General features: G+C 42.1%; 1 protein-coding gene across 2 annotated transcripts in view; it reads left to right on the top strand.

The window, feature by feature from the left end:
- Nucleotides 1–17,865, top strand: part of MANBA (mannosidase beta) — a 187,631-nt gene that overhangs the window by 120,114 nt on the left and 49,652 nt on the right. For both annotated transcript variants that reach the window (XM_040418222.1, XM_040418221.1), the window contains exon 14: nt 17,077–17,221. In XM_040418222.1, coding sequence (XP_040274156.1) covers nt 17,077–17,221 — 145 coding nt within the window. The remainder of the gene's footprint in view (nt 1–17,076; nt 17,222–17,865) is intronic.

The raw sequence follows: 17,865 nt of genomic DNA, 5'->3' as shown, positions 1-17,865 counted from the left end.
GGCATGATCAATGACTGTGGTGATCACCCCATATAGACTCCCTGATCACCCCCCTGTCATTGATTACCCCCCTGTCATTGATTACCCCCCTGTAAAGCTCCATTCAGATGTCCGCATGATTTTTACGGATGCACTGATAGATGGATCGGATCCGCAAAACGCATCCGGACGTCTGAATGAAGCCTTACAGGGGCATGATCAATGACTGTGGTGATCACCCCCCTGTCATTGATTACCCCCCTGTAAAGCTCCATTCAGATGTCCGCATGATTTTTACGGATGCACTGATAGATGGATCGGATCCGCAAAACGCATCTGGACGTCTGAATGAAGCCTTACAGGGGCATGATCAATGACTGTGGTGATCACCCCATATAGACTCCCTGATCACCCCCCTGTCATTGATTACCCCCCTGTCATTGATTACCCCCCTGTAAAGCTCCATTCAGATGTCCGCATGATTTTTACGGATGCACTGATAGATGGATCGGATCCGCAAAACGCATCCGGACGTCTGAATGAAGCCTTACAGGGGCATGATCAATGACTGTGGTGATCACCCCATATAGACTCCCTGATCACCCCCCTGTAAAGCTCCATTCAGATGTCCGCATGATTTTTACGGATGCACTGATACATGGATCGGATCCGCAAAACGCATCCGGTCGTCTGAATGAAGCCTTACAGGGGCATGATCAATGACTGTGGTGATCACCCCCCTGTCATTGATTACCCCCCTGTAAAGCTCCATTCAGATGTCCGCATGATTTTTACGGATGCACTGATAGATGGATCCGATCCGCAAAACGCATCCGGACGTCTGAATGAAGCCTTACAGGGGCATGATCAATGACTGTGGTGATCACCCCATATAGACTCCCTGATCACCCCCCTGTCATTGATCACCCCCCTGTCATTGATTACCCCCCTGTAAAGCTCCATTCAGATGTCCGCATGATTTTTACGGATGCACTGATAGATGGATCGGATCCGCAAAACGCATCCGGACGTCTGAATGAAGCCTTACAGGGGCGTGATCAATGACTGTGGTGATCACCCCATATAGACTCCCTGATCACCCCCCTGTCATTGATCACCCCCCTGTCATTGATTACCCCCCTGTAAAGCTCCATTCAGATGTCCGCATGATTTTTACGGATGCACTGATAGATGGATCGGATCCGCAAAACGCATCCGGACGTCTGAATGAAGCCTTACACGGGCGTGATCAATGACTGTGGTTATCACCCCATATAGACTCCCTGATCACCCCCCTGTCATTGATCACCCCCCTGTCATTGATCACCCCCCTGTCATTGATCACCCCCCTGTCATTTATCACCCCCCTGTCATTTATCACCCCTCTGTAAGGCTCCATTCAGATATTTTTTTGGCCCAAGTTAGCAGAATTTTTTTTTTTTTTTCTTACAAAGTCTCATATTCCACTAACTTGTGTCAAAAAATAAAATCTCACATGAACTCCCCATACCCCTCACGGAATCCAAATGCGTAAAATTTTTTAGACATTTATATTCCAGACTTCTTCTCACGCTTTAGGGCCCCTAGAATGCCAGGGCAGTATAAATACCCCACATGTGACCCCATTTCGGAAAGAAGACACCCCCAGGTATTCCGTGAGGGGCATATTGAGTCCATGAAAGATTGAAATTTTTGTCCCAAGTTAGCGGAACGGGAGACTTTGTGAGAAAAAAATTAAAAATAGCAATTTCCGCTAACTTGTGCCAAAAAAAAAAAATTTCTATGAACTCGCCATGCCCCTCATTGAATACCTTGGGGTGTCTTCTTTCCAAAATGGGGTCACATGTGGGGTATTTATACTGCCCTGGCATTCTAGGGGCCCCAAAGCGTGAGAAGAAGTCTGGTATCCAAATGTCTAAAAATGCCCTCCTAAAAGGAATTTGGGCACCTTTGCGCATCTAGGCTGCAAAAAAGTGTCACACATCTGGTATCGCCGTACTCAGGAGAAGTTGGGGAATGTGTTTTGGGGTGTCATTTTACATATACCCATGCTGGGTGAGAGAAATATCTTGGTCAAATGCCAACTTTGTATAAAAAAATGGGAAAAGTTGTCTTTTGCCAAGATATTTCTCTCACCCAGCATGGGTATATGTAAAATGACACCCCAAAACACATTCCCCAACTTCTCCTGAATACGGCGATACCACATGTGTGACACTTTTTTGCAGCCTAGGTGGGCAAAGGGGCCCATATTCCAAAGAGCACCTTTAGGATTTCACAGGTCATTTACCTACTTACCACACATTAGGGCCCCTGGAAAATGCCAGGGCAGTATAACTACCCCACAAGTGACCCCATTTTGGAAAGAAGACACCCCAAGGTATTCCGTGAGGGGCATGGCGAGTTCCTAGAATTTTTTATTTTTTGTCACAAGTTAGTGGAAAATGCTTCTTTTTTTTTTTTTTTTTTTTTTCATACAAAGTCTCATATTCCACTAACTTGTGACAAAAAATAAAAACTTCCATGAACTCACTTTGCCCATCAGCGAATACCTTGGGGTCTCTTCTTTCCAAAATGGGGTCACTTGTGGGGTAGTTATACTGCCCTGGCATTCTAGGGGCCCAAATGTGTGGTAAGGAGTTTGAAATCAAATTCTGTAAAAAATGACCTGTGAAATCCGAAAGGTGCTCTTTTGAATATGGGCCCCTTTGCCCACCTCGGCTGCAAAAAAGTGTCACACATCTGGTATCTCCGTAATCGGGAGAAGTTGGGGAATGTGTTTTGGGGTGTCATTTTACATATACCCATGCTGGGTGAGAGAAATATCTTGGCAAAAGACAACTTTTCCCATTTTTTTATACAAAGTTGGCATTTGACCAAGATATTTATCTCACCCAGCATGGGTATATGTAAAAAGACACCCCAAAACACATTCCTCAACTTCTCCTGAATACAGAGATACCAGATGTGTGACACTTTTTTGCAGCCTAGGTGGGCAAAGGGGCCCACATTCCAAAGAGCACCTTTCGGATTTCACAGGTCATTTACCTACTTACCACACATTTGGGCCCCTAGAATGCCAGGGCAGTATAACTACCCCACAAGTGACCCCATTTTGGAAAGAAGAGACCCCAAGGTATTCGCTGATGGGCATAGTAAGTTCATGGAAGTTTTTATTTTTTGTCACAAGTTTGTGGAATATGAGACTTTGTATGAAAAAAAAAAAAAAAAAAAAAATCATCATTTTCCACTAACTTGTGACAAAAAATAAAAAATTCTAGGAACTCGCCATGCCCCTCACGGAATACCTTGGGGTGTCTTCTTTCCAAAATGGGGTCACTTGTGGGGTAGTTATACTGCCCTGGTATTCTAGGGGCCCAAATGTGTGGTAAGGAGTTTGAAATCAAATTCAGGAAAAAATGAGGAGTGAAATCCGAAAGGTGCTCTTTGGAATATGGGCCCCTTTGCCCACCTAGGCTGCAAAAAAGTGTCACACATCTGGTATCCCCGTACTCAGGAGAAGTTGAGGAATGTGTTTTGGGGTGTCTTTTTACATATACCCATGCTGGGTGAGATAAATATCTTGGTCAAATGACAACTTTGTATAAAAAAATGGGAAAAGTTGTCTTTTGCCAAGATATTTCTCTCACCCAGCATGGGTATATATAAAATGACACCCCAAAACACATTCCCCACCTTCTCCTGAGTACGGAGATACCAGATGTGTGACACTTTTTTGCAGCCTAGGTGGGCAAAGGGGCCCATATTCCAAAGAGCACCTTTCGGATTTCACAGGTCATTTTTTACAGAATTTGATTTCAAACTCCTTACCACACATTTGGGCCCCTAGAATGCCAGGGCAGTATAACTACCCCACAAGTGACCCCATTTTGGAAAGAAGAGACCCCAAGGTATTCGCTGATGGGCATAGTGAGTTCATAGAAGTTTTTATTTTTTGTCACAAGTTAGTGGAATATGAGACTTTGTAAGGAAAAAAAAAAAAAAAAAAAAAAATCATCATTTTCCGCTAACTTGTGACAAAAAATAAAAACTTCCATGAACTCACTATGCCCATCAGCGAATACCTTAGGGTGTGTACTTTCAGAAATGGGGTCATTTGTGGGGTGTTTGTACTGTCTGGGCATTGTAGAACCTCAGGAAACATGACAGGTGCTCAGAAAGTCAGAGCTGCTTCAAAAAGCGGAAATTCACATTTTTGTACCATAGTTTGTAAACGCTATAACTTTTACCCAAACCATTTTTTTTTTACCCAAACATTTTTTTTTTATCAAAGACATGTAGAACTATAAATTTAGAGCAAAATTTCTATATGGGTGTCGTTTTTTTTTGCAAAATTTTACAACTGAAAGTGAAAAATGTCATTTTTTTGCAAAAAAATCGTTAAATTTCGATTAATAACAAAAAAAGTAAAAATGTCAGCAGCAATGAAATACCACCAAATGAAAGCTCTATTAGTGAGAAGAAAAGGAGGTAAAATTCATTTGGGTGGTAAGTTGCATGACCGAGCAATAAACTGTGAAAGTAGTGTAGGTCAGAAGTGTAAAAAGTGGCCTGGTCTTTCAGGGTGTTTAAGCACTGGGGGCTGAGGTGGTTAAAAAGTAGAATCCATTAATGATGGTTAACATTTTAACTCCTTAACCACCTCCCGACCGCCTAACGCACGGATGCGTCCGGAAGGTGGTTGATTTATTCCTCCTGGACGCATCCGTGCGTCATCTCGCAAGACGCGAGATTTCCTGTGAACGCGCGCGCGCCACAGGATCGGAAGGTAAGAGAGTGGATCTCCAGCCTGCCAGCGGCGATCGTTCGCTGGCAGGCTGGAGATGTGTTTTTTTTAACCCCTAACAGGTATATTAGACGCTGTTATGATAACAGCGTCTAATATACCTGCTACCTGGTCCTCTGGTGGTCCCCTTTGTTTGGATCGACCACCAGAGGACACAGGTAGCCCAGTAAAGTAGCACCAACCACCACTACACTACTCTCCACCCCCCCCCGTCACTTATTAACCCCTTATTCACCACTGATCACCCCAGATAGACTCCCTGATCACCCCCCTGTCATTGATCACCCCCCTGTCATTGATAACCCCCTGTAAGGCTCCATTCAGAGGTCCGTATGAATTTTACGGATCCACTGATAGATGGATCGGATCCGCAAAACACATACGGACGTCTGAATGGAGCCTTACAGGGGAGTGATCAATGACGGAGGTGATCACCCCATATAGACTCCCTGATCACCCCCCTGTCATTGATCACCCCCCTGTCATTGATAACCCCCTGTAAGGCTCCATTCAGAGGTCCGTATGAATTTTACGGATCCACTGATAGATGGATCGGATCCGCAAAACACATACGGACATCTGAATGGAGCCTTACAGGGGAGTGATCAATGACTGTGGTGATCACCCCATATAGACTCCCTGATCACCCCCCTGTCATTGATCACCCCCCTGTCATTGATCACCCCCCTGTAAGGCTGCATTCAGATGTCCGTATGATTTTTACGGATCCGCTGATACATGGATCGGATCCGCAAAACACATACGGACATCTGAATGGAGCCTTATAGGGGGGTGATCAATGACAGGGGGGTGATCACCCCATATAGACTCCCTGATCACCCCCCTGTCATTGATCACCCCCCTGTCATTGATCACCCCCCTGTCATTGATCACCCCCCTGTCAGGCTGCATTCAGATGTCCGTATGATTTTTACGGATCCACTGATACATGGATCGGATCCGCAAAACACGGACATCTGAATGGAGCCTTATAGGGGGGATGATCAATGACAGGGGGGTGATCACCCCATATAGACTCCCTGATCACCCCCCTGTCATTGATCACCCCCCTGTCATTGATCACCCCCCTGTAAGGCTCCATTCAGACATTTTTTTGGCCCAAGTTAGCGAAAATTATTTTTTTTTTTCTTACAAAGTCTCATATTCCACTAACTTGTGTCAAAAAATGAAATCTCACATGAACTCACCATACCCCTCACGGAATCCAAATGCGTAAAATTTTTTAGACATTTATATTCCAGACTTCTTCTCACGCTTCAGGGCCCCTAGAATGCCAGGGCAGTATAAATACCCCACATGTGACCCCATTTTGGAAAGAAGACACCCCAAGGTATTCCGTGAGGGGCATATTGAGTCCATGAAAGATTGAAATTTTTGTCCCAAGTTAGCGGAAAAGGAGACTTTGTGATAAAAAATAAAAAAATATCAATTTCCGCTAACTTGTGCCAAAAAAAATAAATTTCTATGAACTCGCCATGCCCCTCATTGAATACCTTGGGGTGTCTTCTTTCCAAAATGGGGTCACATGTGGGGTATTTATACTGCCCTGGCATTTTAGGGGCCCCAAAGCGTGAGAAGAAGTCTGGTATCCAAATGTCTAAAAATGCCCTCCTAAAAGGAATTTGGGCCCCTTTGCGCATCTAGGCTGCAAAAAAGTGTCACACATCTGGTATCTCCGTATTCAGGAGAATTTGGGGAATGTGTTTTGGGGTGTCATTTTACATATACCCATGCTGGGTGAGAGAAATATCTTGTCAAAAGACAACTTTTACCATTTTTTTATACAAAGTTGTCTTTTGCCAAGATATTTCTCTCACCCAGCATGGGTATATGTAAAAAGATTCCCCAACTTCTCCTGAATACGGAGATACCACATGTGTGACACTTTTTTGCAGCCTAGGTGGGCAAAGGGGCCCACATTCCAAAGAGCACCTTTCGGATTTCACCAGCCATTTTTTACAGAATTTGATTTCAAACTCCTTACCACACATTTGGGCCCCTAGAATGCCAGGGCAGTATAACTACCCCACAAGTGACCCCATTTTGGAAAGAAGACATCCCAAGGTATTCGCTGATGGGCATAGTGAGTTCATGGAAGTTTTTATTTTTTGTCACAAGTTAGTGGAATATGAGACTTTGTAAGAAAAAAAGAAAAAAAAAAATCTGCATTTTCCGCTAACTTGTGACAAAAAATTAAGAGTTCTATGAACTCACTATGCCCATCAGCGAATACCTTAGGGTGTCTACTTTCCGAAATGGGGTCATTTGTGGGGTGTTTGTACTGTCTGGCCATTGTAGAACCTCAGGAAACATGACAGGTGCTCAGAAAGTCAGAGCTGCTTCAAAAAGCGGAAATTCACATTTTTGTACCATAGTTTGTAAACGCTATAACTTTTACCCAAACCATTTTTTTTTTACCCAAACATTTTTTTTTTATCAAAGACATGTAGAACAATAAATTTAGAGCAAAATTTATATATGGATCTCGTTTTTTTTGCAAAATTTTACAACTGAAAGGGAAAAATGTCATTTTTTTGCAATAAAATCGTTAAATTTCGATTAATAACAAAAAAAGTAAAAATGTCAGCAGCAATGAAATACCACCAAATGAAAGCTCTATTAGTGAGAAGAAAAGGAGGTAAAATTCATTTGGGTGGTAAGTTGCATGACCGAGCAATAAACGGTGAAAGTAGTGTAGGTCAGAAGTGTAAAAAGTGGCCTGGTCTTTCAGGGTGTTTAAGCTATGGGGGCTGAGGTGGTTAATGACCACCAATACGCCTTTTTACGGCAGTCTCTAAGGAGCCTTAGGCTGGGTCACCGCATTTTCACTGCAGCCCGGTCTAAACACTGCATCGGTCTCACGTGCAGCGGAGAGTGGGTACTCAGCTCTCACATGAGAGCCGCGCTCCTGCCCAAACATCCCGGACCGGCAGGAGTGCCGATCCAGGTTGTTTAACCCCTTGCATGTATCAGGCAATGGCGCCTGCCGTCTGTAAGAGGTGACAGAGGGAGTGGACTCCCTCTGTCTCCCTTCAGCACCCTGCAAATGTGATAGTGAAGTGCCGATGTGTGTATAGGGAGGCTGGGACATAGTGTAGACCTCAAGCCTGCCTTGATTGTTCTCCAGTAGGAGAACAGTAACAACCCTCACTTCACAAATATCATGTACATTATCCCCTACGGTGAACGCTGTAAAAAAAAAAAAAAAAAAAGCCAGAATTGCTCATTTATGCTTAGTTGCCACCGAAAAAATGAATAACAAGCGATCAAAAAGTGTTATTTACCCCAAAATCATACCAATATCCTGATAAAATCACCCTCACACAACTCCATAGAAATAAAAAATAAAAAAGTTATGGGTCTTGGAATGTGGTGATTCAAAAAGATTTCTTTCTTTTTTTTAAAAAAAAGGGGCTTTATTGCACAAAAGTAGTAAAACGTAAAAAAAAAAATATATATATATATTCATTTGTTATCGCTGTAATCGTACTGACCTGGAGAATAAAGATATTATGATATTCATAATGAAAAATGAATGCCTTAAAATTTATAAAGTAAAACTTAGCAGCAGTATTGCTGTTTTTTTCCTATCTTCCTCCCAGAAAGAGTTAATAAAAGTTCCTCAGAAAGTTAAGTGAACCCCAAAATGGTACCATTAAAAACTAATGGGGTCATTTATCAAACTGGTGTAAAGTAGACCTGGCTTAGTTGCTCATGGCAACCAATCAGATTCCACCTTTCATTTTTCACAACCAATTCTACTTTACACCAGTTTAATAGTTTGACCCCATAAAACTTGTCCCGCAAAAAAACAAGCCTTCATACAGCTACATAGACGGAAAATTAAAAAAGTTATAGCTCTTGGAAGGCGAAGATGAAAAAAGGAAGAAAAACCTTGGTCAGTAAGGGCCAAAACATGCTGGTCACTAGGGGGTTAAAGTTAGCCATATTTATATAGGTGTGTCATGTGACCATGTACCTTGTTTTAACCCCTTCTTTCCCGGGCCAGTTTTCACCTTCCTGCCTAGGCCATTTTTTTTAAATCTGACGTGTCACTTTATGTGGTAGTAACTTTGGAACGCTTTTACTTATCCAAACCATTCTGAGACTGTTTTCTTCTGACACCTTGTATTTCATGACAGTGGTAAATTTGAGTCGATATATTTCACCTTTTATTTAGGAAAAAATCGCAAATTTACCAAAAATTTGGAAAAATTCTAAATTCTAATTTCTAAGTTTGAATTTCGCTACTTTTAAGACAGATAGTAATGCCTCATAAAATAGTTATCAGTCATCATTCCCCATATGTCTACTTCATGTTGGCATCATTTTGTAAATGTCACCAAAAAATTAGCACAAAAAACTTTGCATAGTAAACATAAATAAACTTTATTAACAATTTAAAATCCCCGGAAGAAGCCAGATCACTGGCGAAACGGCGTTGGGTCAGGAGGCGGCTGAGAGATCGACACTCCACTCAGGGTATGCTTTATGTTTTTCCCTTTTAACCGCTTGCCGCCACGCTAACGCCGAAAGGCGTCATTGCGGCGGCTCCCCCAGGCTACGCTAACGCCAATAGGCGTCATCTCGCGTGAGCCGAGATTTCCTGTGAACGCGCGCAAACAGGCGCGCGCGCTCACAGGAACGGAAGGTAAGAGAGTTGATCTCCAGCCTGCCAGCGGCGATCGTTCGCTGGCAGGCTGGAGATGTGTTTTTTTTAACCCCTAACAGGTATATTAGACGCTGTTTTGATAACAGCATCTAATATACCTGCTACCTGGTCCTCTGGTGGTCCCCTTTGTTTCGGATCGACCACCAGAGGACACAGGTAGCTCAGTAAAGTAGCACCAAGCACCACTACACTACACCCCCCCCCCCCCCCGTCACTTATTAACCCCTTATTAGCCCCTGATCACCCCATATAGACTCCCTGATCACCCCCCTGTCATTGATTACCCCCTGTCATTGATTACCCCCCTGTAAAGCTCCATTCAGACGTCCGCATGATTTTTACGGATCCACTGATAGATGGATCGGATCCGCAAAACGCATCCGGACGTCCGAATGAAGCCTTACAGGGGCGTGATCAATGACTGTGGTGATCACCCCATATAGACTCCCTGATCACCCCCCTGTCATTGATTACCCCCCTGTAAAGCTCCATTCAGACGTCCGCATGATTTTTACGGATCCACTGATAGATGGATCGGATCCGCAAAACGCATCCGGACGTCCGAATGAAGCCTTACAGGGGCGTGATCAATGACTGTGGTGATCACCCCATATAGACTCCCTGATCACCCCCCTGTCATTGATTACCCCCCTGTAAAGCTCCATTCAGACGTCCGCATGATTTTTACGGATCCACTGATAGATGGATCGGATCCGCAAAACGCATCCGGACGTCCGAATGAAGCCTTACAGGGGCGTGATCAATGACTGTGGTGATCACCCCATATAGACTCCCTGATTACCCCCCTGTAAAGCTCCATTCAGATGTCCGCATGATTTTTACGGATGCACTGATAGATGGATCGGATCCGCAAAACGCATCCGGACGTCTGAATGAAGCCTTACAGGGGCGTGATCAATGACTGTGGTGATCACCCCATATAGACTCCCTGATCACCCCCCTGTAAAGCTCCATTCAGATGTCCGCATGATTTTTACGGATGCACTGATAGATGGATCAGATCCGCAAAACGCATCCGGACGTCTGAATGAAGCCTTACAGGGGCGTGATCAATGACTGTGGTGATCACCCCATATAGACTCCCTGATCACCCCCCTGTCATTGATCACCCCCCCTGTCATTGATTACCCCCCTGTAAAGCTCCATTCAGATGTCCGCATGATTTTTACGGATCCACTGATAGATGGATCGGATCCGCAAAACGCATCCGGACGTCTGAATGAAGCCTTACAGGGGCGTGATCAATGACTGTGGTGATCACCCCATATAGACTCCCTGATCACCCCCCTGTCATTGATCACCCCCCTGTCATTGATCACCCCCCCTGTCATTGATCACCCCCCCTGTCATTGATCACCCCCCTGTCATTGATCACCCCCCTGTAAGGCTCCATTCAGACATTTTTTTGGCCCAAGTTAGCGGAATTATTATTTTTTTTTTCTTACAAAGTCTCATATTCCTCTAACTTGTGTCAAAAAATAAAATCTCACATGAACTACCCATACCCCTCACGGAAACCAAATGCGTAAAATTTTTTAGACATTTATATTCCAGACTTCTTCTCACGCTTTAGGGCCCCTAAAATGCCAGGGCAGTATAAATACCCCACATGTGGCCCCATTTCGGAAAGAAGACACCCCCAGGTATTCCGTGAGGGGCATATTGAGTCCATGAAAGATTGAAATTTTTGTCCCAAGTTAGCGGAACGGGAGACTTTGTGAGAAAAAAATAAAAAATATCAATTTCCGCTAACTTGTGCCAAAAAAAATAAATTTCTATGAACTCGCCATGCCCCTCATTGAATACCTTGGGGTGTCTTCTTTCCAAAATGGGGTCACTAGTGGGGTATTTATACTGCCCTGGCATTCTAGGGGCCCCAAAGCGTGAGAAGAAGTCTGGTATCCAAATGTCTAAAAATGCCCTCCTAAAAGGAATTTGGGCACCTTTGCGCATCTAGGCTGCAAAAAAGTGTCACACATCTGGTATCGCCGTACTCAGGAGAAGTTGGGGAATGTGTTTTGGGGTGTCATTTTACATATACCCATGCTGGGTGAGAGAAATATCTTGGTCAAATGCCAACTTTGTATAAAAAAATGGGAAAAGTTGTCTTTTGCCAAGATATTTCTCTCACCCAGCAAGGGTATATGTAAAATGACACCCCAAAACACATTCCCCAACTTCTCCTGAATACGGCGATACCACATGTGTGACACTTTTTTGCAGCCTAGGTGGGCAAAGGGGCCCATATTCCAAAGAGCACCTTTAGGATTTCACAGGTCATTTACCTACTTACCACACATTAGGGCCCCTGGAAAATGCCAGGGCAGTATAACTACCCCACAAGTGACCCCATTTTGGAAAGAAGACACCCCAAGGTATTCCGTGAGGGGCATGGCGAGTTCCTAGAATTTTTTATTTTCTGTCACAAGTTAGTGGAAAATGATGATTTTTTTTTTTTTTTTTTTTTTTTTTTTTTTCATACAAAGTCTCATATTCCACTAACTTGTGACAAAAAATAAAAACTTCCATGAACTCACTATGCCCATCAGCGAATACCTTGGGGTCTCTTCTTTCCAAAATGGGGTCACTTGTGGGGTAGTTATACTGCCCTGGCATTCTAGGGGCCCAAAGGAGTTTGAAATCAAATTCTGTCAAAAATGACCTGTGAAATCCGAAAGGTGCTCTTCGTGATGGGCATAGTGAGTTCATAGAAGTTTTTATTTTTTGTCACAAGTTAATGGAATATGAGACTTTGTAAGAAAAAAAAATAAAAAATAAAAAATCATCATTTTCCGCTAACTTGTGACAAAAAATAAAAAGTTCTATGAACTCACTATGCCCATCAGCGAATACCTTAGGGTGTGTACTTTCCGAAATGGGGTCATTTGTGGGGTGTTTGTACTGTCTGGCCATTGTAGAACCTCAGGAAACATGACAGGTGCTCAGAAAGTCAGAGCTGCTTCAAAAAGCGGAAATTCACATTTTTGTACCATAGTTTGTAAACGCTATAACTTTTACCCAAACCATTTTTTTTTTTTACCCAAACATTTTTTTTTTATCAAAGACATGTAGAACTATAAATTTAGAGCAAAATTTCTATATGGATCTCGTTTTTTTTTGCAAAATTTTACAACTGAAAGTGAAAAATGTCATTTTTTTGCAAAAAAATCGTTAAATTTCGATTAATAACAAAAAAAGTAAAAATGTCAGCAGCAATGAAATACCACCAAATGAAAGCTCTATTAGTGAGAAGAAAAGGAGGTAAAATTCATTTAGGTGGTAAGTTGCATGACCGAGCAATAAACGGTGAAAGTAGTGTAGTGCCGATTTGTAAAAAAGGGCCTGGTCTTTAGGGGGGTATAAACCTGTGGTCCTTAAGTGGTTAAATCACCAAGTTTATTTATCCTTACATTTGCCTCCATCTCCTTGTGTTTGGGGCTTATTGTTATGGGGTTTCTTGGTGACCAGCATCTGAGTACTATTATAATTTTCCCTGAAATCTGGCGTGCTGACCTCCCAGCCCCTCCTTGGGTCCTATTCCTCTCCTTTGTGTTCCACCTTTGTGCTGCCTTTTTTACCATCATGTATGTAATTTTACATTGTTAATAAAGTTTATTTATGTTTACTATGCGAAGTTTTTAGTGACAGTTTAGGCTCCTTGTGGGTCGGCAATCTTTTGCGATTTTTCCTGTCCGGTAATAATTTGGTAGCCATAATTTTGTAAATGTAATTTTCTTTTTTTAGGACATTAGAAGGCTTAGAAATTTAGAAGCAAATTTTCAATAAAATTTCCAATACCATTTTTTTTAAGCACCAATTCAGTTATAAAGTGATTTTGAGGGGCTTACGTAATGGAAACCACCCATAAATGACCCCATTTTAAAAAACGACACCCCTCAAATTATTCAAAACTGATGTTACAAACTTTGTTAACCCTTTAGGTGTTCCACAAGAATTAAAGGAAAATGGAGCAGGTTGTTACGGATGCGACAATACCTAATATGTCTATTTTTATTTTTGTTACGTTTTACACAGTAAAAGAATTTCTGACAAGAAAAATATCTTGTTTTTGTGTTGACATTTTCTGAGGCACAGTTTTTATTTTTATTTTTTTTCAGCGTTCACCTGACAGGGTGGATCTTTTTTTTTTTTATATTTTTTACAATTTTTTATAACTTAATTATGGAAAAAGGGCCCTTTTTTATTTTTTTACTTGGAACATTTTTTTTTTTTATTATGTAAAACAGTTTAACTTTTTAAACTTTTTTTAAAAATTTTTTTTTTTTACTTTTGGGGGTCTGATCCCCTGTACAATGCATCTGTATTGTAAAGCATTGGCTGTAAGGGTAATACACTTACAGCCTGCTTGCCTGTGAGATCCAGGGGGCTGGCTCTCACAGGTTTCCATGGAAGGCAGCACATCAGTCTTCCTTCCCAGCAATCAGGTCCCTGTCACCGCAGCATGGGGACTTGATGGGGACGGGGAGCTCCATCCCTCCACACACTTCTCACATGCTGCGCTGACCTCCGCACAGCAAGGGTTAATGCGCCGGCATTAGTGTTTTGACTGATGCCGGCACATACAGCTCCTGCACCTGTCCGATCAATGCGCCGTAGCAGTACAGAGCTGGTTGGGAAGTCACTTCCCGCAGCGCCGTACTATTGCGGTGCTAGTCGGGAAGAGGTTAAAGAAAGTGAGCCAGTAGGTGGATATGAGTAAGGATTAGATATCCAAAACATGTAGGTCATCACCATGCATTTTAGTATCTATGTTGGACTGTGTTTATAAAGGGATTATCCGAGACTGGAAAAGGCCCCCGATATGCCCGGGCCCCTCACGCTGATTTTACTTACCTGGCTTCCTACTCCGCTCCTGGTCTCCACACTCCGCTCCTGGTCTCCACACTTCTGCAGCTGCTTCTCCCCATGCGTGGATGAAAACATCTGGTGTCTCGAAGGGGGGGGGGGATTCGGGAGAGCATCCAATGGCTGGTCGGTGACAGGGACGATCCTCCCTAGCATTGCTAGGTTCGTCCCCATCACCACCTGCCATTGGCTGCGCCCATGACACCGGATGTTTTTATCTGCGCACGGGGAGAAGTAGCTGGGGCTGTGCGGGGACCAGGAGCGGTGCAGGGTATGGGAAGCCAGGTAAGTAGAATCAGTGTGAGATGCCCGGGCGTATGGGGGGTCATTTTCAGCCTCGGATAACCCCTTTTATATACATTTAATAAAGGCTGGATTTTAATTTTACCTGGACTCTTGCCCTGTGCTTTTTGGGATAAATAAAAACTCCAAATCATCCTGAAAACACACACACACACACAACAGCCTTTTTTTTTCTTGACAGAAAAATAGAAATTCGGTAGTTATGGCTATTGGAAATAAAGTATTTTGTATTGATGCAATTTAAATAACCGGCAGGCTAATAATATTAATGTTATTTATACCACACAGTGCATTAAATACCAGATTTAATAGTCTTTTTCCATTCCCCTCTAAAAAATCTAAAAATGGATTATTTAGCAATTTAAATAATGTTACCATGTATAAGAGAGCTGTCAGTTTTCTGCAGGGTGACAGATGGGAGATCCTGATTATGAGGACTCTCTGTATTGAACAGTTCCAGTGCTTGACTTGCGCCCGAGCTGCTCAGTGCTGATTTCAAGGAAATGATTGGTTCAGTCCAACTAAGTGACCCAGCATTTTAATCAGGTTCTCGGTCTCGGTCACCATGGTCTCTATCACTCAGATAGGGCAGCATTTAAAATTAGTTACAGATACCTCTTATATAGAACTATCTTCTTTATAATAAAAAGCTGTATTAATCTTTTGTATACGTTCTGTTAATTATTTTGATGCCAGAAAACACCATGTAATTTTAGTAATTTCTGTGGCTCATGACAGCTTATGCAGTGGTAGATAATTGTGAGCATACTTCAGTATTGGTAAATGCATTTGGATTGCTCACCGGAATATAACACGGCCCAGCTGAAACCACTCAGCTGTAATTGTAAATTATTAAGAAAATGGCCTGTTCTACCTCTTATAAAATATCAATTTATTATAAAACCAATACATTCAACATTCATCAAATATAGTAAAATAAAACAAATTCATAAAATAAATTCATTAAAACTTGTGCGCACTTTTTGTATTCTCATGTATTCATACACTGCGGTAATAGTAATCACAGTCCCTCTTTTCCTGTTGCGGAGCTCACGCAAAACAGGAATTATATAGCGTTGTTGTATAGGAGGCAAGTACGTGTCTTAGGCCTCATGCACACGACAGTTGTTTTTCTCGGCCTCCGTTCCGTTTTTTTTTTTTGCGGATAGGATGGGGACCCATTCATTTCAATGGGTCAGCAAAAAAATGCTGTTAGTTCATCCGTTTGTGTTCCGTGTCTGTTGTCCGTGTTTCCCTTCAGCAAAAAAAATAGTGCATGTCCTACTTTTTTCACATTTGTGGACAAGGATAGGCATTTATTACAAGGGATTTGTGAAAAAAAAACGGATCCTCCAAATAAAACGGAAGCCGTATCCGTTTTTTTTAGCGGGCGCACAATTTGCGAACGCAGAAAACAACTCGTGTGCATGAGGCCATACGCTGTATATTTATGCAATGATAGTCCGTTGTTCTTATGTTGCAATATGCATATGATCAGCAGGTGAATATATTTAGCGCTTCAATACTTGGCTATATTAGTCTTTTGTTTTGTTCCTTTTGTATCAATATCTTTGTGTTACCCTTTCTTACTGTTGTCCATCAAATGTAACATATAGTACACACTTGGGTTAGTTTGTTGCTTACCCTTTTCCTGGTGTGTTTGATCGATGTAATGGGTAACGGTGTGATACATACGTGGCTTCTATCCCGTTGTTCGTCTCTCCTCGCTATGCGCTGATGCTTGTGCCTTTGCTCCTTGCGCATGCGGTCTGGGGAGACTGGGACTCTGACTTCGTTTCGGTATTAATTTTCTTGTACTTGTAGTCCTTTTCTCCTCCGCTATATTTTATTTCATCAGATGCGTTTCGAAACCCACAGTTGGTTTCTTCCTCAGTGATATAAAGTAAGCGAGGGACACAGGCATTGTTTATATTAGGTATTACTGGCTTTTCCCAAAATCTGAGCTGGATCCTCCTGGGATAGTGTGGATCCTGCATATGTATATTGGACCGTGATTACTTATTCACATTCTGTATTATTTGTATCTAACCTATATGTACACCATCACTATTACCGCAGTGTATGAATACATGAGAATACAAAAAGTGCGCACAAGTTTTAATGAATTTATTTTATGAATTTGTTTTATTTTACTATATTTGATGAATGTTAAATGTATTGGTTTTATAACAAATTTCTATTTTAGAGGTAGAACCGGCCATTTGCTTAATACTTCAGTATTGTACTGGTAATCTTCACAAAGGCTTTTGGGTCACATTGACTGTTAACAAGGCCAGTGAGTGCTGTCCTCCATGAACTTTTCTATCTGATTTGATCATGGACGTAAATGCTTATTCTCTTGAGCTGAACATGTGGTAACGTAGCTATTTGTTCTCCTCTTTTCCAGGTAATGCAGGCTCAGTGTGTGAAGCTGCAGACTGAATTTTACAGGCGCAGTCAGAATGAAATTGTTGATGGACGTGGTTTTACAATGGGTGCACTTTACTGGCAATTAAATGATATCTGGCAAGCACCTTCTTGGTCCTCGATAGGTATGTCAGAAAATTACATTTCAGCTTATCATATACAGTGAGGAACAGAAGTATTTGAACAGCCTGCGATTTTGCAAGTTCTCCCACTTAGAAATCATGGAAGGGTCTGAAATTCACATTGTAGGTGCATTCCCACTCTGAGAGACAGAATGAAAAAAAAAATTCAGGAAATCACATTGTATGATTTTTAACCCCTTAAGGACTCAGCCCTATTTCACCTTAAGGACTTGGCCATTTTTTGCAAATCTGACCAGTGTCACTTTAAGTGCTGATAACTTTAAAACGCTTTGACTTATCCAGGCCATTCTGAGACAGTTTTTTCATCACATATTGTACTTCATGACACTGTTAAAATGAAGTCAAAAAAATGTATTTTTATTTCTAAAAAAAAACATTTACCAAAAATTTGTAAAAAAAATTGCTAATTTCCAAGTTTCAATTTCTCTACTTCTATAATACATAGTAATACCTCCAAAAATAGTTATTTCTCGTGCATGGCATTGGGGGACACAGCACCATGGGTATATGTCCAACTACCACTAGGAGGCACTAGACACAAAAAGTGTTGGCTGCTCCCAGGTGGGCTATACCCTCTCCACAGGCGCAAGGCGATTCAGTTTTTGTCTAGTGTCCGTAGGAGGCAG

This window comes from Bufo bufo, chromosome 2, assembly GCF_905171765.1.
Source record: "Bufo bufo chromosome 2, aBufBuf1.1, whole genome shotgun sequence".
Taxonomy (NCBI): domain Eukaryota; kingdom Metazoa; phylum Chordata; class Amphibia; order Anura; family Bufonidae; genus Bufo; species Bufo bufo.
Note: the sequence above shows the minus strand (reverse complement) of the source record. Positions and strands in the feature narration are given on the sequence as shown.